General features: G+C 38.4%; 1 protein-coding gene across 1 annotated transcript in view; it reads left to right on the top strand.

The window, feature by feature from the left end:
* Positions 1-22,179, top strand: part of HADH (hydroxyacyl-CoA dehydrogenase) — a 71,414-nt gene extending 49,235 nt beyond the window's left edge. The window contains exons 7-8 of the mRNA XM_001363107.4: positions 18,780-18,896; positions 20,495-22,179. Coding sequence (XP_001363144.2) covers positions 18,780-18,896; positions 20,495-20,613 — 236 coding nt within the window. The 3' untranslated portion in view covers positions 20,614-22,179. The remainder of the gene's footprint in view (positions 1-18,779; positions 18,897-20,494) is intronic.
* Positions 22,180-25,527: the final 3,348 nt, after the last annotated feature.

The raw sequence follows: 25,527 nt of genomic DNA, 5'->3' as shown, positions 1-25,527 counted from the left end.
GTTATGATTACTAGCTGTGTATTTCCCAGCATTTTGATTTCTACTTCTGATCCTGCCTTTTCTTCTTTCACTATTTCCTTCTATACCAATGTTTGTTTATAGTCAGTCCCCCTAGTTCCCACCCTTATTTTAGCTACCGTTTTGACCCCCCTCCCTTGTTTCCCTTCTTATTTTCCCTGTAGTCTTTCTAAACTACCCTCCCACCCTCTCCCTCCCTTGTACTGCTTCCCTCCCCACTAGTCCGTTTGTTATCCTTCTGCTCTCCTATAAGGCACAAATCTATTCTCTGTCCCAATGGACTGGATTGTTCTTCCCTTTTGGGGTCAATTTCAATGCACATAAGAGTTCAGTATTTCCTATCTCCAACCTCTTTACCCTTCCAGTATATTGATGTTCTCACCCCTCCCGCCATGAGCTTCTTTGTGATATATAAATTTGCCCCAATTTGTTTCTTTTCCCATTTATTTTAGTATTAACCTCTTTTTTAGCTCTAATTGTATATATATATATATATATATATTTATGCATGCATATATCTATATACCTATTTCTGTCTTGTCCTTTCATCCTATACAGTTTGTCACTGTTCCCTCTAAGTGTAATCCTTCTAGCTGCCCAGGTGATAACAACAGTTTTTAAGAGTTACTAATGACCTCTTATCTTATAGGGATATATAACATTTTAACTTACTGAGTCTCTTTAACCAAAAAAAAAGGGTTTTTTAAATTTGTTTTGTTTTGTTTTTCTTTTTCCCCTCTCTTTTTAATTACCTTTTGATGATTCTCTTGAGTTCTGTGCTTGGGCATCGAATTTTCTGTTCAGGTCTGGTGTTTTCTTTACAAATTCTTGGAATTCTTCTATTTTGTTGAATGACCATACTTTCCCCTGTAAGAATATAGTCAGTTTTGCTGGGTAGTTGATTCTTGATTGTAGACCTAGTTCCCTTGCTTTCTGGAATATCAGATTCCATGCCTTTTGGCCCTACAGTGTAGATGCAGCCAAATCCTGTGTTATCCTCCCTGTAGTTCCATGGTATCTGAATGACTTTTTCTTGGCAGCTTGTAATATCTTTTCTTTGGTCTGAGAGTTCTTGAGTTTGGCTATAACATTTCTGGGTGTTGATTCTTTAAATCTCCACTTTCCCCTCTTGTTCCAGAATATCAGGGTACTTTTCCTGAATAATTTCCTGTAGTATTATGTCCAGGCTTTTTCTTTTGTTATGGTCTTCTGGTAGACCAATGATTCTTAAATTGTCTCTCCTTGAATGATTTTCTAAATCCTCTGTTTTGTGAATGAGATGCTTCATAGTTTCCTCATTTTTTTCATTCTTTTGGTTTTGTTTTATAGTGTCTTGCTGCCTTTTGAGGTCACTTGATTCTAGTTGTTGTATTTTGGGTTTTAAAGACTGGATTTCATCCCTGGCTTTTTGGTTATCCTTCTCCTTCTGGTCTGATTTTCTTTGGAGATCATCTTTCATTCTCTTTACCTCATCTCTCATCTCCTTTGCCTCATCTTTCAGCTTCTTTGCCTCATCTTTAATCTCCTTTGCCTCATTTTCAAGCTGGTTGATTTTGGCTTTCAAAACACTATTTTCTGTTTCCAGATGACATCTTAGTTTTTAAATTCTTGTCCCAGTTGTCTTCAGCCTCTTTTAGTTGTGTTTTGAATTGCATTTTGAGTTCTTCCAAAGCCTGTGTCCAATTCGCTGGGATTTCTGTTTTATTACTTGCATCCTCCTGTGTATTGTTTGTTCTTGGTTCGTTGCCTGTGCAGGAGCTGTTGATTGTAATTTCTTTATTTTTTTTTCTGTTGTTTACTCATATTTACCCCCTTCTTTGCTCCCCGTATTTGTCTGTGCTCTTGCTCCTCTCATTTTTTTGGTTTGAGGCTTTCTGTCAGTCTCCCCTATTGGAGCTTTGTCAGATCTCTCAATGCAGTCTCTGGGGGAGGAGTGTTGGAGTTTTCCCTTCCCTGTCCTCTGGAGGCTTTTGATTAGATTAAAGTCCAGCAGTCAGTGAGGAGGGATATTGCAGCTAGGCTTCCCTGAGTTCTGAAGACTTTTGATGGGATTTAGTTCAGCTGGGTTGGGCTAGGTGTGCTCTGAGACCAAAAACCTCCTGGAAGGCTGGATCAGTATGGAACATCTCCATGGCTCTCACCAGGCTGCCAGCTCCCTCTCCAACTCCTTCCCTACCGTCTGTGCTCTACGCTCGGAGCTTGGCACTGCCCTGCTCACAAGGTACACCTTCCAGACCAGTACCTTTGCCCACCCATAGGTTCCCCGCTGCCACTGGAGGCCCAGCGCTCTAGGTGGAGGCAGGGGGGATGGGTCCTGGGACCTTCCTTCTGCCTTCCACTTAAACCCGAGTGTTCTCGGATTCCAGCTTTTTTTGGGGGTGTACCTTTTGAATTGAGTCCAGCAGGAGGGTTCCTTGGCTCTGTCTTGTTGTTAGGTTTGATTTTCAGTCCCCTAGCAGCATTCAGTTTGTGATTGGTAAGGAAGGGTATTCAGAGGTCTGAATTCTGCTCCTTCCATGCAGCCATCTTGACTCCGCCTCCTTAATGTTTATCTTGAAAGGAGGACAGTATCCTCTAATAGGATATTGGATTTGAAGTCACTAACAAGCTGGGTGATCTTTATAGAGTCATTTAAACTCTGTGTGCTTTAATTTCCTCATCTTTGGAACTAAGGGGTTGGATTAGAGACTTCTTTTTTAAACACTTACTTTCTGTCTTAGAATCACTACTGTGTATTGGTTCTAAGGCAGAAAAGCAGAAAGGGCTAAGTAATAGGGATTAAGTGACTTGCCCAGAGTCACATGCTGGGAAGTGTCTGAGGCCACATTTGAACCCAGGACTTTTCATCTCTCAGCCTGGCTCCCCATCCACTGAGCCAGCTAGTTGCACCCAAGATGATTTTCTAAACTTCCATACCCTTCACATTCATTCCACACAAAAGGTTTTGGTATGATCATCCTTCATAAGTGTTCCACTTCTGTGATCCAGAACACCAAAACTTCTTTTGTTGACTACAATATCTCCCTCCTTCTCACTCTTGAACATTTTTTCTATCATGGTGAGTTCCATTTTCTGCCTTTATACTTCTTTTCTCAAGTCCTTTCTTCTGCTTTTGCCTCAATTCCCTCCCTTCAGTCTTTACCCTTGACCAACTTAACCATATAAGATTTTAAAATTTATTCTTATTTATTCCATTAAATATTTCCCAATTTCATATAAAATGTTTTACAGCTATCATTTTTTAAACTTTCCAGTTCCAAATTCTCTCCTGCCCTCTTTCCTGGACAAGGTAAGCATTTTGATATCAATTATACAGATAAAGCCATGCAAAAACATATTTCCATATTAGCCATGTTGGCAAAAAAAAAAAACAACCACAAAATAAAACAATAGAAATAAAGGAAGTTAAAAAAAATGTGCGTCAATCTGCCCTGAGTCCATTAGTTTTCTAGACAGCATTTTTTCATCATGGGTCCTTTGGAATTGTCTTGGATCATTGTCTTGATCAGAGTAGTTAAATCTTTCACAATTAATCATCTTTATGATATTGTCATAACTGTGTATAATGCCCTGTTCACTTCGCTTTGCAGTAGTTCATAGAAGTCTTTCCAGGTTTTTCTGAAAGCATCCTGCTCATCATTTCTTATAGCATAATAGTATTCCATAACAGTCATGTAACATGTAATTTGTTCAGCCATCCCCAAATGATGGACATTCTCTTGATTTCTAATTCTTTGCCACCACAAAAAGAGCTTCTATAAATATCCTTGCACAAATAGGTCCTTTTCCTTTTTCTTTGATCTCTTTGGGATACAGACATAGTAGTGGGTCTGGGTCGAAAGGTATGCACAGTTTTTTATGGCCCTTTCAGCATATTTCCAAATTGTTCTCTGCAATGATTGGATCAGTTCACCACTGCCAATATGTTAGTGTCTTGATTATTTCCACCCACCCTTTCACATTTGTAACAATTTTGTTACTATTTGTTATTTAGGTCTGTCTTTATGTGTGTTTTAAATGGAATTTTTCTGTCTCTTGCTGCTAGGTTTGGTTGGTAGTATATAGAAATGCTGATGATTGATGTGGATTTATTCTATATGCTACAACTTTGCTTACTTTGGTTTTTTAGTTGATTCTTTAGGATTCTCTGAATTATCATATCATCTGCAAAGGGTGATAGTTTCTGGCTTTTTTTACTCCTTCAATTTCTTTTTTCTGTTTTATTGCTATAACTAGCTTTTCTAGTATAATATTGAATAATAGTGATAATAGATATCCTTACTTCACCTCTGATCTTATTAGAAGGCTTCAAGTTTATCCCCATTAAAGAATGCTCTTGACTTTAGATAGATACTACTTATCATTTTAGTAAAGGTTCAATTGCTTTCTAGCATTTTTAATAGGCATGGGTGTTTTATTTTGTAAAGGACATTTTTGTATCCATGTAATCAAATGATTTTTGTTGTTATTGTTATTGGGGTATGCATTTAGAGATATACATTTTCCCCTAAATACTGCTTTGGTTGAATCCCACAAATTTTGAAATGATATTTTATTGTTGTCATTCTATTTATTGAAATCATTGATTTTTTACTACTTTCTATTCCATGTAGAAACCAATTTTTTTTTAACAATTATTTTCTGACCTTTTGCAACCAAGGTTCTCTCTTGCCTTCTTTCCTTTCTTATTGTTTTGTGATTTGTTCTTTGACTTATTCTTTAAAATCATTCAGTTTCTAATAAATTTTTAATTTATGTATTCATGTCCCTTTATTGAATGGAGTTTTTATTGCATTTTGGTTTTTAAATATGCATTTAATACCTATGTTTTTCTGCATTGCATTGTGAACTTTTATGCCCTGATACATGGTCAGTTTTTGAGAAGGTGCTGTATTTCCATTCAGTTTTCTCCAGAGGCCTATCATCTAACTTTTCTAAGTTTCTTTTCATCTCTTTGACTTCTTTTTAATTTATTTTATGATTAAATTTGTCTAGCTTTGACAAGGGAAAGTTGAGGTGCCAAACTAGTATAGTTTTATTATCTATTTCCTCTTGTAATTAATTTAACTTTTCCTTTAAGAATTTGGATGCTATGCCATTTAGTACATACATATTTAGTATGACTTCATTGTCTATGGTTCCTTTCAGCAAGATATATAGTTTCCCTGCTTATGCCTTTTAATTAGGTTCTCTTTTTCATTAAAGAGCTATCTTTTCCCTCAAAAGATTATACTGTTTTGCTAGTAGTTTGTTCTTAGTTGTATTTTCAGCTTTTTTTTTTTGTCTTTCTTAATATTACATTCCAAACTGTCCCCTCCTTCATTATGCTAGCTGTGAAATCTCTTATGAACTTGACTCTGGCTCCACAGTATTTAAGTCATTTCTTTTTAGCTGCTTGAAGTATTTCTCTTTGACCTGTGAACTCATGAATTTGGGTTGTAATCCTGGGAGTTTTCATTTTGGGATCTCTTTCAGGTTATGATTGTTGGATTCATTTCTGGTTCTAGGATTTTGGGGTCATTTTCTTGGATAATTTCTTGAAATATGATGTCTAAACTATTTTGGTCATGGTTTTCAATAATTCTTTTTTTAAAAAATGCTTACCTTCTTTCTTAGAATCAATATTATCAATTCCAAGGCAGAGCAGTAAGGGCTAGGCAATTGGGGTTAGGTGACTTGCCCTTGACCACATATCTAGGAAGTGTCTCAGGCCACATTTGAACCCATGTGTCTGTCACTGAGCCACCTAGCTGTCCCTCAGTAATTCTTAAATTATATCTCATTCTGTTTTCCAAATCAGTCATTTTTCTGATGAGATAGTTCACATTTCTTTCCATTTTTTCAGTCTTTTAATTTTGCTTTTATTGTTTCTTGCTTTCTCATGGAATCATTAGCTTTCTAATTTCCCAATTCTAATTTTTAAGAATTTTTTCTTTATTTTTTATATCTTCTCCTGCTTTCTAAGGACTGTTTTTCATCATTGACTTCTTTTTTCTTTTCATCCCTGTCCCTATCCACTAGTACCACCTTCCCAACCTCCCCAAAGTCTCCTTTGTAACAATTAATTTAGTCAAGCTAAATAATTTAGCACAATGGAAATATATGCCTATTCTGCACATTTCATTTATCACTTCTGCTAAGAGATGATGCTTCATCAGTCTTCTGAAGTTGGGTTGGATCACTGTGCTGGGCAAAAAATTCAAAGATGCCTTCCATCCCATATTGGGGCCATTGTGTGAATTGTTCTCTTGGTTCTGCTCATTCTGTTCCCCATATGATCATGCCAAGTCTTCCCAGCTTTCTCTGAATCTATTGTATTTGCCATTTCTTATGACACGATAATAGCCCCCATTTGTTCTGCCATTCCTCAATTGAAGAGCATTCACTTTGCTTTCAGCTTTGTTACAAATAAACTGCAGCAGTATTTTTTTGTTGTAAGTATAGGTCTGTTTTCTTTGACTTTCACATCATGATAGTGTTACATCAAAGTACTAGGTCATGATATGGTGACTGTGGCGGTGATTGGAATATATTAGTGTACTTGCAACAATTGCCATTTTTATCTTTTGCCATTTTTGCCAATCCACACACATGGAACCTCAGAGATGTTTTTACATTCCTTTCTTTTTTAGAGATTTTGAACACTTTTTCATATGATTGTTGATAACTTGCTTTTCTTTCTTTGAGAACTGTACTTTGGTGACTTATCTATTGGGGAATGCCTTTTATTCTTTTATACTTGTAGCAATTCTCTAAATATCTTGGATGTCAGACCTTTCTCAGAAAAATTTCCACAAAGATTCCTTCCCCACCCCCAACTATTTCTCTTCTAATTTTAATTGCATTCACTTAGCTTTTGCAAAAGTTTTTCAATTTTATATAATTGAGATTGTCCAATTTTTCTCTACAATCACCTCTGCTCATTGTTTAAAACATCAAGAATTAACCCCTCCCTTCTACTAGCCATAATGGAGAAGTTATATCTCTTCCCTTTTCTAATTAAAAAAAAGATATATCTTCTTATTTTTAAGTCATGTTTCCATTTGGGGCTTCTTGTGGTATGTGGTATGTTTGTCTAAACCTAATATCTGCCATACCCTTCTAGTCCTACTCGTTTTTCCTCTTTCCCTTTCTCTCCTTTCTTTAATGATCATCCATCTTCCTTTTCCATTGCACTGTATGTGCCCTTCCCTTATGGCTCTGTCCTGGGCTCTATTCTATTCAGTCTGTGTACTCTTCTTTAGTAATCTTACTCCCTTGGATTCAGTTATCTCTATGCCAACAGTCCTCATAACTACATATATAGAGAGGTTGTGGGTATCTCAAATTCTGCCAATTTGCAAGATAGCTTTTATTTTTCTCAACCCATATTTCCCTATTTCTTTTGTGGGTGCTGCCATCTTTCTAGTCAACTAGATTTGGAATGGGAGGGGGCAGATCATTCTTGATTCTTTCCTCTCCCTCACCCCCCATCCATATCTAACCATTTGCCAAGTCTTGTCACTTCTCCCTCCAAAGCATCTCTAACATCTTACTTCCTCCACTCAAACAATCTCATGTCTATTTCAGGTTTTTATCACCATTCACCTGGACCATGGTAGTAAATTCCTTCTTGGTTCTACTGCTCCAGACTCCTTTCCAAACCATCTTCCACACAGCCTTCAAATTCACTTTGCTAAAATCCACATTGCCTGGCCACTCAGAAATCTGCAAGGGCTCCCCTAACATCTCTAGGATACAAAAGCATCAATCATCCTTATGTTTTTGAGGTCTTCCAAAATCTGGTTTTCACCTGGTTCTTTAGTCTTGTTTCTTCTTACTCCTTTTCAAGCACTATGTTCCACTCAAACTGATGCACTCACTATTCCCCATTCACAATTGTGGTATAATGGATATAGGAATAGAGTAAAGAAGACTAGAGTTTGCATCTCACCTCACACATTTGCTAATCATGTGACCTCAGGTGGTAAGTCAATTAATCTCTCAGAAATTCAGGTTTCTCTTCTGGAAAATGGTGCTATAATAGAAGTCATCACATAAGCTTTAGAGAAGCATGTATATAAAGTGCTTTATTGCTCTTAAAAGCTCTAATATCAGAGGTTCTTAACAAGAACTCTATGGATAGATTTCAGGGTTCCATGAACTTTAATGGAGGAAAAATGCATCTTTATTTAAATAAAACTGATTTCTTTTGAAATTCTCAGTATTTTATCTAATACATTTAAAAACATTCTGAGAAGGGCTTCAACTGCCAAAGGCATCCATAACATAAAAAAGGTTAAGAACTACTGATTTATATTACTCTCAACTATTATTTTCATTTCCCACTTTTTAGCCTTTGCATAGGTGACTTTCCATGTCATCAATGCTCTCTCTCTCTCTCTCACTATCATATTTTTGTTTTGGTACCCCTAGAAAAATGCTTTCTGAATGAGAAGTTCTTTCCACCTGAATATCCTGTGGGGTTTTAAGGACTCTCCATCTGTGCTTTGCAGATAGATAATAGCTATGCCACCATCTTCTTATCGATGGTCCAATAGGGCCAGAGAATCTTCTTGAATCACTACTTACAGATCCAGAAAATAGGGAAGTGTGCTTAGTTGATCCTTAACTTACCTACCAGAGAAATAGACAGCTTTGGGGGAAATCGCCCAGAGGGAAATGAAATGCTTCCTCCCACTTGTCCATCCCTCCCCCAGTTCTGGGAAGATAACTATCATGTTGCTTCAAAGGCAAACATGCTTTAATTCGGCTAGATAAAAAGCAGCATAATTGTTTTCAATTACTCCATTCACAATTGCCTGCTCCTGAGAATGTCACTTTTGAAACAAAACATTTTCAACTGGCACTTCCTGAGAGATGAAAGCACGTTTGCTTTTATGAAAATCTTTTTTAAATATCAAAACTTTTTCCCCTGTTTTCTGGAAGCAATTGCTTCACTTTCCCTCCAAGATCAAACCAACATTTCTGTTTATCCATCAACAAATATACCTAATTACTCCTCAAAGGGAGTGAGAAGCAATTTGCGCTGTCTTGAAAGACAGTTTCTTTTAATAAAAATACTCTATTTTTGAATAAAGCATGTGGGTGATCTACCCCTTAATAGCTTTATTCTCACCGCAATATTCCGTCACTTAAAAACATTTTTAGAGGTAATATGTCTGATGTAAGTCATGAGAATTTGTTCCTTTCTTCTCTCTCAATTTTTATCTCCATCCCTCTCACTTGCTTGCTTGCTCTTTCAATTTCAATTTTTCTTTTTTCTTTCTCTGCCTTTCACTTGCTCAAGAGAGGGAGGAGAGATCTCTCTCTAAAAATATGTATTTCTATATTTTTCTCTCTCCCTCTTTTTTCCACCTTCTGTATAATCATCTCTCTCTCTCTCTCTCTCTCTCTCTCTCTCTCTCTCTCTCTCACACAGTAAAGTCTTTTTTTTTAGTGAGAACAAGTCCTCCCTATTTTCACAGAAACAAAGAGGATATTGGAGAAGGATCAGACCTTTCCAAAGAATTTAGCACATTAAGATGTAAGAATGGAGACCTAATGCAAGAATCTCTCTGTTAGAAAGCACTTTATTCCAGAGCTTCTCTTATAAATATATATAAAATGTTGTCTGTGTGTACATATCTCATGGACCCCTGCGGCAGTCTGGTGCGGTCCATAGACTAATCCTCAGAATGAGGTTTTTAAATGCATAAAATAAAGTATAGAGGATACAAAGGAAATCTTTAAAAATCTGAGACCTCGGGTCAAGAGGCCCTGACCTAGTCCGTAGCCCTCCTTTTGCAGATATACAAAGTTGGACTTGGTCAAGTTTCCTGAGGCCTATTTGGCTAAGTCTGGATTCAGAACCTACACTTTCAGCCTCCCAGTTCACCAGGATTGGTTTCTCTTCTTGCCATTTTCCGCCCAAGATGCTGCTGGGGGAAGCCGGCAGCCTCTAAGGCTTCCACACTGTGCCTGGATAAAGAGACAGCATGTGGCAGGAGTGCTGGACTGGCTGACTTCCAGAAACTCATCCTTGTTTTACTCTTGATGTTAAGTAATTGTTCATGCCAGCTCTGATATTTGTGGTGGGTCCTTCTTTCTCAGCCATGGAGGAGGGTGGAACAGTACACCCACAGTGACAGCAGAATTTCACTGTGGTCTGGAGCCTGATGTACATCAGTGGGCCAAGTGCGTGGCCCATCTTTTGTAGGCTTTTGTCAGGCTTTGCAGCTTTTCCACTCAGTGCTGCCTGACTGGAAAACGGAGATAACCTGGCAGAGTATGTATTCATCTCATATTTTTGTGGCACTCTTGCACCAAAAGTGACCAGTGCACAGGAACTTGTAGGTGTCCTAGTTGTATCTCAAGAATTTTGGTTTCTATTCATGACTTACTGACTTGGAAGATTTTGCCAGGTGACTGTATTCTGTTTGCTCCTCTCAGAGTTGCCTCTGGGGTTCTTTATTATTTCTTTGACCCAGGAACCTTCATTGGAAAAAGGAACCTTCCAGAAGAGGAAACTTTCTCTATCAGTGCCAGTTGAAATCTTTGCCATTTAGCCTTAAAGTTGCCCTGGGGCGACACTGAAAGGTTGCCTTGCCCCAGGATCCTAACCCCACGAGGTATCAAAGGCAGGATTTGAACCCAGATCACCCAGACTCTAAGACTGACTTTCAACTATATCATATTGCTTCTTAGTAGTATTTTTTTAAATGATTTCTGACTCCAATTCAAAGAAAAGGGACCCAAATCAGACCTATTTTGAGCCACATATTAGGAATAGAAAATGGGTAAGATGGAAGACTTCTGGTCAAGATAGTGGTATAGAAGCAGTGAAAGTTCAGACCTCAGAAACCCTTCCTTACCGATCACAAACAGAGTGCTCCTAGGCCACCGAAGTTCAAGCTGAACATCAGGATAGACCTGGGGAAACCTCCTCCTGGACCTGGATCAAAAGGTACCGCACCCCAAAAGCCAGAACCCTAGATCACTCAGATCTAAGGGGTAGACAGAAAGAAGGTCCCAGGACCCATCCCCCCCAACCCAGAGTGCTGAGCCCACGGCAGCAGCGGGAACCTCAGGGCTCTGAGGACTCACCTTGAAAGCAACCTGAGCCAGTCTCCGGGGCACCCAACACAGAAGGCAGGGAAACATAGAGAGAAGGGGGAAGCCGGTAGCCCCCTGGCTGGGTCCTTCCATCTGAGTCTCAAGGGAGGTCCCAGCTTTAGGGCACCAGCTGAACCCAATCCCATCAGGAGCCCTCAGAGCTACTGAAAGGACAGAAAACTCAGGGCTGGCAAAGGGGTTGCTCCGAAGAGCTTACCTTGAAAGTAACCCGGGCCAGTTTCCGGGCATTCAACACAGACTGTGGAAGAGGAGGTTGCTGCTTTTTTTTTCTTCCTTTTTTTTGGCTCGGGGATCATTTGGCCCACACCACCTGAACCTAATCCCATCAGGAGCCCTCAGAGCTTCTGAAAGAACAAAAACATCAGGGCTAGTGAAGGGCTTACCTTGAAAACAACCTGGGCCAGTCTCCAGGCATTCAACACAGACTGTGGAGGAGGAGGCTTATTGCATCAGGACTCATTAGGCCCAAACCAGGTGAACCTAATCCCATCAGGAGCCCTCAGAGCCCAGGCAAGCCATGACCCCTCCCCCCTTAGAGATCAGGGTCTTCTGAAAAAAACAGAAACCAAGAGGCGAAGTCAAGATGGCAGCCTAGAAGGAGCATAGACCTGGCAGCCTGGCCAGAGCTTTGGAGATCCTCCATATCTGCTCCAGCCGTCAAGGAAGTTTAAAACTCAGAGTAAACCCAGCCCAACTAAGCTGAACTCAATCCCATCAAAAGTCTCCAGAACACAGGGAAGCCCAGGCTTCCCATCCATCCTCATCAACTGCTGGACTTTAAGCCAATCAAAAGCCTCCAGAGGTCAGGAAAGCTCAAACCCCCAACAACCCTCCCCCAGAGATTACACCAAGAGATCCTCTATTAAAGCTCCAAGAGGGGAGACTGATAGAAGTCCCCAAAAAACAAAAAAAATGAGAGGAACAAGAGCTCAGACAAATACAGGGAGGAAAGAAGGGGTGAATTTGAACAAACAACAGAAACAGAAGAAAGAAACTACAATAGACAGCTACTACTCACCAAATGGAACATAGCAGGAGAGATCAGCAAACGATAAACCAGAAATCCCAGCGAATTGGATACAGGCTGTGGAAGAACTCAAAACACAACTAAGAGAGGCTGAAGACAATTGGGAAAAGAACTTAAAAATTAAGATAAGTCATCTGGAAACAGAGGCACTCGAACTAAAACAAGAAAATAATGTCCTGAAAGCCAAAATCATCCAGCTGTGAAAATGAGGCAAAGGAGATGAAAGATGAGGCAAAGCAGATGAAAGACGAGATAAAGAGGATGAAAGACGATCTTCAAAGAAAATCAGACCAGAAGGAAAAAGACGACCAAAAAGCCAGAGATGAAATCCAATCTTTAAGAACCAGAGTAAAACAACTAGAATCAAGTGACCTCACAAGGCAGCAGGACACTATAAAACAAAACCAAAAGAATGAAAAAATTGAGGAAAATGTGAAGCATCTCATTCACAAAACAGACAATTTAGAAAATCGTTCAAGAAGAGACCATTTAAGAATAATTGGACTACCAGAAGACCACGACAAAAGAAAAAGCCTGGACATAATACTAGAGGAAATTATCCAGGAAAACTGTCCCGAGATCCTAGAACAAGAGGGAAAAGTGGAGATTGAAAGAATCCACAGATCACCCCCTGTATTTAATCCCCAACTGACAACACCAAGAAATGTTATAGCCAAATTCAAAAACAATCAGATGAAAGAACAGGTATTACAAGCTGCCAAGAAGAAGCCATTCAGATACCATGGAAACACGGTGAGGATAACACAGGATCTGTCTGCATCCACACTGAAGGACCGAAAGGCATGGAATACGATATTCCGGAAAGCAGGGGAACTAGGCCTACAGCCAAGAATAAAATACCCATCAGAACTGACTATATTCTTACAGGGGAAAGTATGGTCATTTAACACAACAGAAGAGTTCCAAGCATTCATAAATAAAAGACCAGACCTGAACAGAAAATTTGAAGTCCAACCACAGAACTCAAGAGAATCATCAAAAGATAATTAAAAAAGAGGAGGAAAACAACAACAACAACAACAACAAAATTTTTTAAGAGACTCAATAAGTTAAAATGATATGTATCCCTATAAGAAAAGAGGTCATTGGCAACTCTTAAAAACTGTTGCTATCACCTAAGCAGCTAGAAGAACTACACTCAGAGGGAACAATGACAAACTGTATAGGATGAATGGACAAGACATAAATAGGTATATAGATATATGCATGCATAAATACATATACATGTGTATGTGTATATATATATATACATGACTAAAGCTAAAAAAGAAAAGAGGTTATGACTAAAAGAAATGGGAAAAGAAACAAATGGGGGTAAATTTATATGTCACAAAGAAGCTCATGGTGGGAGGGGGGAGAACACTGGAAGGGTAAAGAGGTTGGAGATAGGAAATATTCAACTCTTATGTACTTTGAAACTGACCCAAAGAGGGAAGAACAATCCAATCCATTGGGGAAGAGAATAGATTTGCGCCCTATAGGGGAGTAGAAGGGTAAAAAACAGACTGGTGGGGAGGGAAGCAGTACAAGGGAGGGAGAGGGTGGGGGGAAACTTTAAAAAGACTACAGGGGAAAATAAGGGAGGGAATAAGAAGGGAGGGGGGTAGAAAGGGAAGTACAAGGGGGACTGATTTAAAGTAAATCACTGGACTAAAAGGTAGAGCCGAAGAAGAAAAGGTTAGAACCAGGGAAGGATATCAAAATGCCAGGGAGTCCACAAGTGACAGTCATAACGTTGAACGTGAATGGGATGAACTCACCCATAAAATATAGATGAATAGAAGAATGGATTAGAATCCAAAACCCTACCATATGTTGTCTCCAAGAAACACACATGAGGCGGGTAGACACCCACAAGGTCAGAATTAAAGGATGGACTAAGACCTTCTGGGCCTCAACTGACAGAAGGCAGGAGTGGCAATCATGATATCTGATAAAGCCAAAGCAAAAATAGACCTGATCAAAAGGGATAGAGGAGGTAATTATATTTTGTTAAAAGGGACTTTAGATAATGAGGAAATATCACTAATCAACATGTATGCACCAAATAATATAGCACCCAAATTTCTAATGGACAAACTAGGAGAATTGAAGGAAGAAATAGACAGTAAAACCATATCAGTGGGAGACTTGAACCAACCATTATCAAATTTAGATAAATCAAATCAAAAAATAAGAAAGAGGTAAAAGAAGTGAATGAAATCTTAGAAAAATTAGAATTAATAGACATATGGAGAAAAATAAATAGGGATAAAAAGGAATACACCTTCTCAGCACCACACGGCACATTCACAAAGATTGACCATACATTAGGTCACAGAAACATGGCACACAAATGCAGAAAAGCAGAAATATTAAATGCAGCCTTTTCAGACCACAAGGCAATAAAAATAACGATTAATAATGGTACATGGAAAACTAAATCAAAAACTAATTGGAAACTAAACAATATGATACTCCAAAATCGTTTAGTTAGAGAAGAAATCATAGAAACAATAATTTCAGCGAGGAAAATTACAATGGCGAGACATCCTTTCAAACCTTTTGGGATGCAGCCAAAGTGGTAATCAGAGGTAAATTCATATCCCTGAGTGCATATATTAACAAACTAGGGAGAGCAGAGATCAATCAATTGGAAATGCAAATAAAAAAACTCGAAAGCGACCAAATTAAAAACCCCCAGCAGAAAACCAAACTAGAAATCCAAAAAATTAAGGGAGAAATTAATAAAATCGAAAGTGATAGAACTATTGATTTAATAAATAAGACAAGAAGCTGGTACTTTGAAAAAACAAACAAAATAGACAAAGTACTGGTCAATCTAATTAAAAAAAGGAAGGAAGAAAAGCAAATTAACAGCATCAAAGATGAAAAGGGGGACATCACCTCTGATGAAGAGGAAATTAAGGCAATCATTAAAAATTACTTTGCCCAATTATATGGCAATAAATACACCAATTTAAGTGATATGGATGAATATATACAAAAATACAAACTGCCTAGACTAACAGAAGAAGAAATAGAATTCTTAAATAATCCCATATCAGAAAATGAAATCCAACAGGCCATCAAAGAACTTCCTAAGAAAAAATCCCCAGGGCCTGATGGATTCACCAGTGAATTCTATCAAACATTCAGAGAACAGTTAATCCCAATACTATACAAACTATTTGACATAATAAGCAAACAGGGAGTTCTACCAAACTCCTTTTACGACACAAACATGGTACTGATTCCAAAACCAGGCAGGTCAAAAACAGAGAAAGAAAACTATAGACCAATCTCCCTAATGAATATAGATGCAAAAATCTTAAATAGGATACTAGCAAAAAGACTCCAGTAAGTGATCAGAAGGATCATCCACCATGATCAAGTAGGATTTATACCAGGGATGCAGGGCTGGTTCAATATTAGGAAAACCATCCACATAATTGACCACATTAACAAGCAAACCAACAAGAACCACATGATTATCTCAATAGACACAGAAAAAGCTTTTGATAAAATACAACACCCATTCCTATTAAAAACACTAGAAAGCATAGGAATAGAAGGGTCGTTCCTAAAAATAATAAACAGTATATATCTAAAACCATCAGCTAATATCATCTGCAATGGGGATAAACTAGATGCATTCCCAATAAGATCAGGAGTGAAACAAGGATGCCCATTATCACCTCTATTATTTGACATCGTACTAGAAACACTAGCAGTAGCAATTAGAGAAGAAAAAGAAATTGAAGGCATCAAAATAGGCAAGGAGGAGACCAAGTTATCACTCTTTGCAGATGACATGATGGTCTACTTAAAGAATCCTAGAGATTCAACCAAAAAGCTAATTGAAATAATCAACAATTTTAGCAAAGTTGCAGGATACAAAATAAACCCACATAAGTCATCAGCTTTTCTATATATCTCCAACACAGCTCAGCAGCAAAAACTAGAAAGAGAAATCCCATTCAAAATCACCTTAGACAAAATAAAATACCTAGGAATCTATCTCCTGAGACAAACACAGGAACTATATGAACACAACTACAAAACACTCTCCACACAACTAAAACTAGACTTGAGCAATTGGAAAAACATTAACTGCTCATGGATAGGACAAGCCAATATAATAAAAATGAACATCCTACCCAAACTTATTTATCTATTTAGTGCCTTACCCATGGAACTCCCAAAAAATTTCTTTACTGATTTAGAAAAAACCATAACAAAGTTCATTTGGAATAACAAAAGATCAAGGATATCCAGGGAAATAATGAAAAAAAAACCACATATGATGGGGGCCTTGCAGTCCCAGACCTCAAACTATATTACAAAGCAGCAGTCATCAAAACAATTTGGTACTGGCTAAGAGACAGAAAGGATCAGTGGAATAGACTGGGGGCAAGTGACCTCAGCAAGACAGTATACGATAAACCCAAAGATCCCAGGTTCTGGGACAAAAATCCACTATTCGATAAAAACTGCTGGGAAAATTGGAAGACAGTGTGGGAGAGACTAGGAATAGATCAACACCTCACACCCTACACCAAGATAAATTCAAAATGGGTGAGTGACTTAAACATAAAGAAGGAAACCATAAGTAAATTGGGTAAACACAGAATAGTATACATGTCAGACCTTTGGGAGGGGAAAGACTTTAAAACCAAGCAAGACATAGAAAGAATCACAAAATGTAAAATAAATAATTTTGACTACATCAAATTAAAAAGCTTTTGTACAAACAAAACCAATGTAACTAAAATCAGAAGGAAAACAACAAATTGGGAAAAAATCTTCATAAAAACTCTGACAAAGGTTTAATTACTCAAATTTATAAAGAGCTAAATCAATTGTACAAAAAATCAAGCCATTCCCCAATTAATAAATGGGCAAGGGACATGGATAGGCAGTTCTCAGATGAAGAAATCAAAACTATTAATAAGCACATGAAAAAGTGCTCTAAATCTCTTATAATCAGAGAGATGCAAATCAAAACAACTCTGAGGTATCACCTCACACCTAGCAGATTGGCTAACATAACAGCAAAGGAAAGTAATGAATGCTGGAGGGGATGTGGCAAAGTAGGGACATTAATTCATTGCTGGTGGAGTTGTGAACTGATCCAACCATTCTGGAGGGCAATTTGGAACTATGCCCAAAGGGCGACAAAAGAATATCTACCCTTTGATCCAGCCAAAGCACTGCTGGGTCTGTACCCCAAAGAGATAATGGACAAAAAGACTTGTACAAAAATATTCATAGCTGCGCTCTTTGTGGTGGCCCAAAACTGGAAAACGAGGGGATGCCCTTCAATTGGGGAATGGCTGAGCAAATTGTGGTATATGTTGGTGATGGAATTCTATTGTGCTAAAAGGAATAATAAAGTGGAGGAGTTCCATGGAGACTGGAACAACCTCCAGGAAGTAATGCAGAACGAGAAGCTAGGAAGTATCTGAGGCCAAGTTTGAACCCAGGATTTCCCATCTCTAGGCCTGGCTTTCAGATCATTGAGCCATCAAGTTGCTGTGCCCCTCCCTACCCCATTGAAAACATTATTAACGTTTATCAATGAGAGCTTCTTTACCAAAGTGATTTCTAGAATTCATTTTCACATTTTTTCTTTTATATTTGTTATAAAATATTCTAGAATATGCTTACCCCTTTTTTTGCAAAACCAAGAAAAGAAAATTCTATTGAGAAATTCTTTTAAAAATGAAGTTTTAAAAAAGCAGTATTCTTTAAATATGATGAACAATGTAGGTTTTTACAGTAAGTAAATTACTTTTTTAATGGGGAAGATCCATAACAGCATAGGGCTAATTTAGGAGTCTTGTTTAACCATGTAAAGGGTCATAATTCATTCCAATCATTTATCATGGCTGAAAGGCTTTGAAAATGATGGGTTCTTTGTCCTGTTACTTCTCTGATTTGGGTCTTCAGAGTGAAATCTCAAACACACCGAGAGTCCCGAGTCTTTTTAAGTTATAGCGGGGGCGGGGGGGAGCGGCAGCTGATTTACACAGTGGATCAAGTGCCAGGTCTGGAGTCAGGAGGCTCTGGGTTCAAATTTGGCCACAGACATTTATCCTACCTGTCACTTAATGACAATTGCTTATCCCTTACTGCTCTTCTGTCTCAGAGTTGATACTGTCAGAAGGTAAGGGTTTTTTTTTCTTTTAAAGTTAGGGCTTTACTTACTTTAAAGTAAGAATCACAGATTTATACAACTTCAAAGATCTTGTTTGGCTTCTTCATTTTGCACAGGAAAAAAATTCTGGATCAAGAGGTGGAGGATATGGGTTCAAGACTCAACTCCACTATTTAACTGTATAATCTTGACAATGAAATCACTTTCTATCTCTGGGCCTCCGTTTCCTCATATGTATAATGAAATAGTTGTATTTGGTGGTATTTGATGTCTCTTCCAGATCCAATACTATAATTTTATTCCCTATTTAAGAGGAGGGAATCCCATTGCTAATTTATGGTGGAACCAGGACCTGACACCCATATAGGCTCCTTTTTGTGACATCATATTGCCTAACCTTTTGGGGTAAAGTAATTGTAGAAAGGTGATAATTGATGAGGAACCTTTTTTTTTCTTTAGGGGATGCATCGAAAGAAGATATTGATATAGCCATGAAGTTGGGAGCTGGTTACCCCATGGGTCCATTTGAACTCCTGGACTATGTTGGGTTAGATACCACAAAGTTCATCTTGGATGGTAAGAAGTCACCATTTTTCCCTTTTTTTTCCCTTCCTAGGGGGAGGTGATTTCTTGGTATGAATCTACTCAATAACAACAAAGACCTTTCTTTTAAGTCTTAACATGATGGGGCAGCTAGGTGGCTCAATGGATAAAGAGCCAGACCTGGAGATGGAAGGCTCTAGGTTCAAATCTAGCTTTAGACATTTCCTAGCTGTATGCCCTGGGGAAATCACTTAATCCCAATTGCCTACCCCTTATTGCTCTTCTTTTTTAGCCCAATACTTAGTATCAATTCTAAAACAGAAGGTAAGGATTTAAAAAAAACAAATTTTAATAAAATTTTAAAACCTGAAATATAAGGCATTTGAGTAGCCAGTACTATTGAAGTACATGTCCCCTTCTCACCATGTTTCAGCTTGAGAGAGAAACAAAGAAGTGCCAAAGGAGAAGAAAGTGTTCCTATGATTGTCCATCATCTCTCTTAAAAATACACCCCATTTTATGGAGTGAGTCTAGTAGCTCCAATAAGTCATGCTTAGAACCCTGACTTCCCCAAAATGAGACTGAGACAGAATGGAGAAGAGACAACCTAGATATTTGACTTGGAGATTGAGTCTCCTGGCATATGACATTTTGTTAGCGACAAATTCAGTTTTTTGAACACACATGTATGATGGAGGGGCAACTAGGTGGCTCAGTGGATAAGAGTCAGTCCTAGAGACAGGAGGTACTGTGTTTAAATCTGACTTTAGACACTTCCTAGCTATGTACTCTGGGAGAGTCACTTAACCTAGTTGTCTTAATCAGAAGTTGCTTTGATATCCAGTATCAATTCTAAGGCAGAAGATAAGGATTTGGGGGGGAAAAGAATAGAGATGATGGAAAAAATATAGATCTATTGAGAACTTTTAATCAAACTTTTCCTATTGGTCTCCTTAACCAAAGAGGATAGATAGAGATATAGCTCTATGGAAACAGCCAAACCATTAAATGTAAGAATTCTGGTTTTGTCCAGATATCCTTATCAATCTTAAATCTAACAAGTGATTGAAAAATAAAATAAAATGGAATGCTTCTGAAGAAAAAGCCCCTAGAGGAAAGGTTAATGCCTGCTTGCCTTTTTGGGGTTTATTTAATTTACTTTTTGTTTTATTTTTGTATTTGTTTTATTATTTATTGTTTTATTCACTTCTTTGTGAGTAGCAAGTAAAATAAATTAAATAACCGGCATGGTGGCTGATTCTGACAATGTAAACAATATTATGTACCTTTCGACTGAAAGAGGGAGGAAAGGGATTTTGGGTTTGATTCCCTTTATATAATGCATTGGTACCCATGCCTTAGACAGTGATAAGGCTGGTTTGTGTGTAAGATTTTTGGTCTGGTACCATTCCCTTTTGGAAAGTCTAAGATGCAGCCTCCCATTTGTTTGTATAACAGCCATGGTGCTTGAATTTCTGCTCTTACTCAAAGGACCATCTTTCTGTTCAGATTGGGAAAGCACCATTCCATCCTAATCTCAAATATTAACCCACACTCTAGGTTTATTATATAGTGATGGCAAGGACGATTTTTAATGGTGGGCTTTTTATTGCCTCTCTTCTTCTCAATAGGATGGCATAAAATGGATATGAAAAACCCATTATTCCAGCCTTGCCAAATACTTGGTAAACTGGTGGAAGACAATAAGTTGGGCAAGAAGACAGGAGAAGGATTTTACAAATACAAGTGATCCCTTCGATCTCTGGAGTGGGAGGAAGTCTGTCAGCAGGTACCAGTTGGCCATCTCAAGAGTCCGGTGGGAATGCTGTTTGGTTAGAAGTTCCCTCACTCAGCCAAGCCTTATCTCTGCAGTTTGATCCTTACCTGTCTGAAGTTAATTTTTTGCACTTATTATATAATAACAAATTTCTCCATTTGAGAACTAATTTTTTTTTAGGCTGTTCCTTTCTATTTTTCTATATGCTTTATGCCCTTTGTGCCTTGGTTCAAGTGATGCCTTGGAATCTATCCATTTTCTTGCAAAATCATGTAATTTAAAAAGAAAGCAACACCAAAAAGAATGTCCTCTCCTTTGGGGGAGAGAGGGTATGCATGTACCATTGGTATCTTGTGTGCTGTTTTTTAAGAAAAGCAGTGCTCATTCTCATCCAGCAGGTGGCATTGGGTACTTGACCTTTTAGGAGACCATGTACAATGACTTTGTAAATGATTTTACCTGCTCTTTAACTTCTCCATGTTCCTAGCATCCTTTCAGCCAATCTGACTCAACATTGAAGTTTATTAAACACTATTATTATTCAGAAGAAAGACAATCTGGTGAGCTTCCATTTAATGGAGAATTGGTATTATTTTAAGGGATTGTCTAATTATTCATTTTATTCCTCCAACTCTTTTGGAAGTCACTGTACAGATTGGATTTAATTAAAATGGGTACTTGTTTTTGTTCTTCAATTTCATAAGCTCAAGTAATATTAAAAGCACAGTGTGGTACTTTAAGACAAACTTTCTGTGCTTGAATTAATTTCTTCCCTCCCCCCCCCCCCCCGAATTAGCATGAGGGGAGGGGTTTGCGGCAAAGGAAATAATCTTGGTCCAAATTTTCGGAGGTTCCTTTTCCCCCTGTTAACGGTACAGTATGAAAAGAAATCTCTGACTAAGATGTGGTCATAATGATATCAATTTCTTGAGTTAAAGGAATCTAGGCGTCTTTTAATCATTGTTTGAAAAGGTATCTTCAAAGGTAGAGTCATGAAGTGTCAGGATTGGAAAGGACCTTAGACATTGCCTAGCCCAATCCTTCATTTTAAGTGATGTGACCAAGGTCACATATCTGAGCTGGGAATTAAATGTCCCTAGTGGTAAGGCGCAAGATAGAATACTGGGATAAAACTGGAAGGAAAAAAACTCTCAAGGCTAGAGCTAGAATTTTCCCCCCAAAAGCCCCTGTTGGGTTATATATTGGGTTAAAACTTCAATGCTAGAGAAATGGGAGAAAGGAAAGGAACTTTTTTCTCTATTCACACATTAGCAAAAAAGAAATTCTTTCAAATAAAACTAAAATGAGCAGTGCCTATGTTTTTATGCACACATATCAATCTTAATTATATATGGGTATATATATATATATATATATATATCATATCATATCATTTGATGAATGTGGACTCAGAAAGTCTAAATAAAAATCGAGGCTTCTCTGAACATTTTTATAAAATGTTTCCTAAGAAAACAAAGGAAGCACCTGTATAGCAGCTCCTATTTCCATTAAATAAAGGTTAACCATGTGGTCTAACAACTCTGGTCTCTCAGTTTTATTTCAGGCTGGCTCTTGACCTTTTTCCTCAATTCTTGGGCAGAGGAATGTGCTTTTTCCTCCCCTTCAAAGGGATTAGTGGAGGGCTTCTGGGTCTTACAGTCTCAGCTTAGTCACCAAAGGATATGGTGCCCTGCCCTGGATACTGAAGGGCTTTTCATGATTGCTGAGGGCCAGGAAAGGGGCAGCTTAGGAATCTAAGAGCCAGGCTCTGGAGACTTAGGCTCTGCCTGAAATGTGAGAGTGTGGGAGGGGTCATGTTGACCTTTTATATGGCTGAGGAAGAATGCAAGGCTTGGGTTCAAGAAAGGATCAAACTCCTAGAATCCCCTTCTTTGTAATATTTTGTTCACGAAATCATAGCTCTAGAGGTGGAGGAAAATGTAGGATGGCTAGTACAGCACTCTTGTTTGATGAGGAAACTAAGGCTTGAGAATTAAGGGAATTTGTCCTAGGTCACATGGTTAGTGTCAGAGGTAGGATTTGAACCAGGTCCTTTGATTACAACTATTTTTTATTTGAAAATTTTTATTTAATTAATTAATTTAGAATATTTTTCCATTGTTACAAGATTCATGTTCTTTCCCTGCCTTCCTCCCACCTTCCCTCCCATAGCCAACAAGCTTTGGGTTTTACATGTGTCATTGATCAAGACCTATTTCCCTATTATTGATAATTGTACAAGGGTGATCGTTTAGAGTCTATATCCCCAATCATATCCCCATCAACCCATGTGATCAAGCATTTGTTTTTCTTCTGTGTTTCTACTCGCACAGTTCTTCCTCTGAATGTGGATAGCATCTTTCTCGAAGTCCCTCAGAATTGTCCTGGATCATTGCATTGCTGCTAATAGAGAAATCCATTATATTAGATTGTGCCACAGTGTATCAGTCTCTGTGTATGATGTTCTCCTAGTTCTGCTCCTCTCACTCTGCATCAATTCCTGGGGGTCATTCCAGTTCACATGGAATTCCTCCAGTTCATTTTGATTACAACTATTAAGGCAGCTGGGTGGCAAAGTAGATAGAACATTAGGCCCAGAGTCAGGAAGATCAGAATTCATATCTGGCCTCAGACACTTACTAGTTGTGTGACCCTGGGCTAATAACTTCTAACTCTATTTGCCTCAGTTTCTCATCTGTAAAATGAGCTGGAGAAGGACATGGCAAACCATTCCAGTATCTTTGCTAAAAATCCCAAACAACTGAACAAAAACAATACACTCTCCATTGCACCACCTACCTTCTCTTCATATACTTTTCCTCATGTGACAAACATGAAATTTTGACTTTAAGAGGCTGCCTTTGACAAATCACATGTCTTTTTTCTATCCATACATCATAATAGAGGAAATCAGTTCTGGATTTTCTTTCTCATTTCTGGGTTTCTGTTATTGTTCTCTTACCCATTTAAGCTCCTCTTGGTCTCCTTTTCTGATTCTGTCTGTCATGCCCATTGACCTGGGACTCTGACTTGGACCCATTCATCTTCCTTCACTCTACACCATGTACCACTTGTTGATCTCATTAGCTCACATGCTGTCAGTGATTCAGATGATTCCCAGCTCTCTCTCTGTCTCTCTGTCTGTCTGTCTCTGTCTCTGTCTCCCCCCCTTCCCTTCCTCCACTCTCTCTCTCAGCAACAGCCAAGGAAGTCTAGAGGGAAGAGAATCAATGAGAAGAAAGCTGAAGAGAAATCAAGAAGGATGAATATTGGGGAAAGGCCACTGGCTTTGTCATTTAAGAGATTGTTAGTGTATAAGTGGAATTTTGAACCTTTAATCCACCAGAATTCCATCAGCATTTCCCAGAATTCCTCTCCTGTGGTCACATTTGGATTTCAGTCCTGTAGCTCCTCCCTCTTTCTCTCTCCTTTCACAAGTGGGCTGGGTTAGCACCTTTTTTTTAGCTAGTTCTTTTTAACTTTCATTACTATTCATAAATCTTATCAATATAATACTTGAGTTATTATATATTCATTTTAAAACCCACAGTAACAAGAGATAGAAGTTTCAGTTGAATAATGAAATCAGAAGTCATACTACTGAGAGTAAAGAGAGTGGAAAGAAAGGTAATGGGGCACCTATTGTAGATGACCTCAAGGTCTTTAGCCACAAAAAGGAGGAAAGCTATGGGATGAATGCTACTGGTAGCAAATGAGTTGAGTGAGGGTTTTTTGAGGATGGGGAAACATGAAAATTGTGGTAAGTAGTAGGCAAGCAGCTAGCAGATGGGGAGCAATTGAAGATAAGGGAGGAACATGGTATAGTAGATAATGAAACTTGATGAATTATAGTAGGGGGGAATTTCTAGAGAGGAAGCAAGCCAGGGAAAAGACTGAATCTTGAGCCCCTCCCTTATACTACTTCCTGTTCCTTTCAACTATCTGGGAAATGGTCTTCTCACAGATGATAAGGTTTGAATATTTTCCACCTAATAATCAAATACCACAACCAGTCCTTTAACTAAAGGGATTTTTATTCTTTGGGGAGAAGGGGTAAGAAGAGGTTAGGGGAAGGGAAGAGGGAAATTCGGGTCTCCCTAATCTCTAAGTTATCTTGTTGATTGAAGATTTGAAATATAGTCAGTTCAGAAACAGAATTATCTTCCCCTAAGGGGATATTCACAGCACTGCTGACAAGTCTCTTTGGGCTAAGCCAAATTTCTCTGCAGCTCACAGTCTATGTAGAAGGCAATGGCTAGAGAGGAGATGAAGAAGGTCTGTCTTCCACTTTCTGGTCAAAAGTCAGAGGAGGAATGAATTCTCAGCTAGCTGAAGCTGCTTAACTGCTAACTTCCAGGTTCCATTGAAAACAGTCTCCCCTCCAATGATTGGTGTTCCAAATTCTGAGCTCCTTGCTTTTTTCTGCAGATCCATTTGTCATTGCCCAATATCTTCATTTACAATGATGATGGAAGGGGCAATCTGATGGAGAAAATAGTATGGATTGAGATCACTTGTGCTTTTATGTGGATTTATCTTGATAAGGAGAAGAGTTACCTTTTCCTGTGAAACAGGTTAAGGAGAGATAGAAAGCCAGAAGGCTCCTGGGCAATATGAGATGAGGAGGAGAGGAGACAAGGGGGCTCTTGCTAAACGGTCTCATTTATTTTTCAGTGAAATATGAGGGAAGGTTCTCAACTGAGAGGGTGGGGAGGAAAGAGAATCATCAGAGATTTGAAGAGGGATGAAAAGGTTTGGAAGAACTTCTTTAATGAGCATGATAGTGAGGTAATTGGTGAGGCATAAAAGGATTTACCTCGCCATAATGTGGGCCAAGTTGAGATTGTTCAATTGTTTCAATTGTGTCCAACTCTTCGTGACCCTCTT

The sequence above is a fragment of the Monodelphis domestica genome, chromosome 6 (assembly GCF_027887165.1).
Source record: "Monodelphis domestica isolate mMonDom1 chromosome 6, mMonDom1.pri, whole genome shotgun sequence".
Lineage (NCBI taxonomy): Eukaryota > Metazoa > Chordata > Mammalia > Didelphimorphia > Didelphidae > Monodelphis > Monodelphis domestica.
The sequence above is the reverse complement of the archived record's forward strand: the minus strand, read 5'-3'. Positions and strand labels throughout refer to the sequence as shown.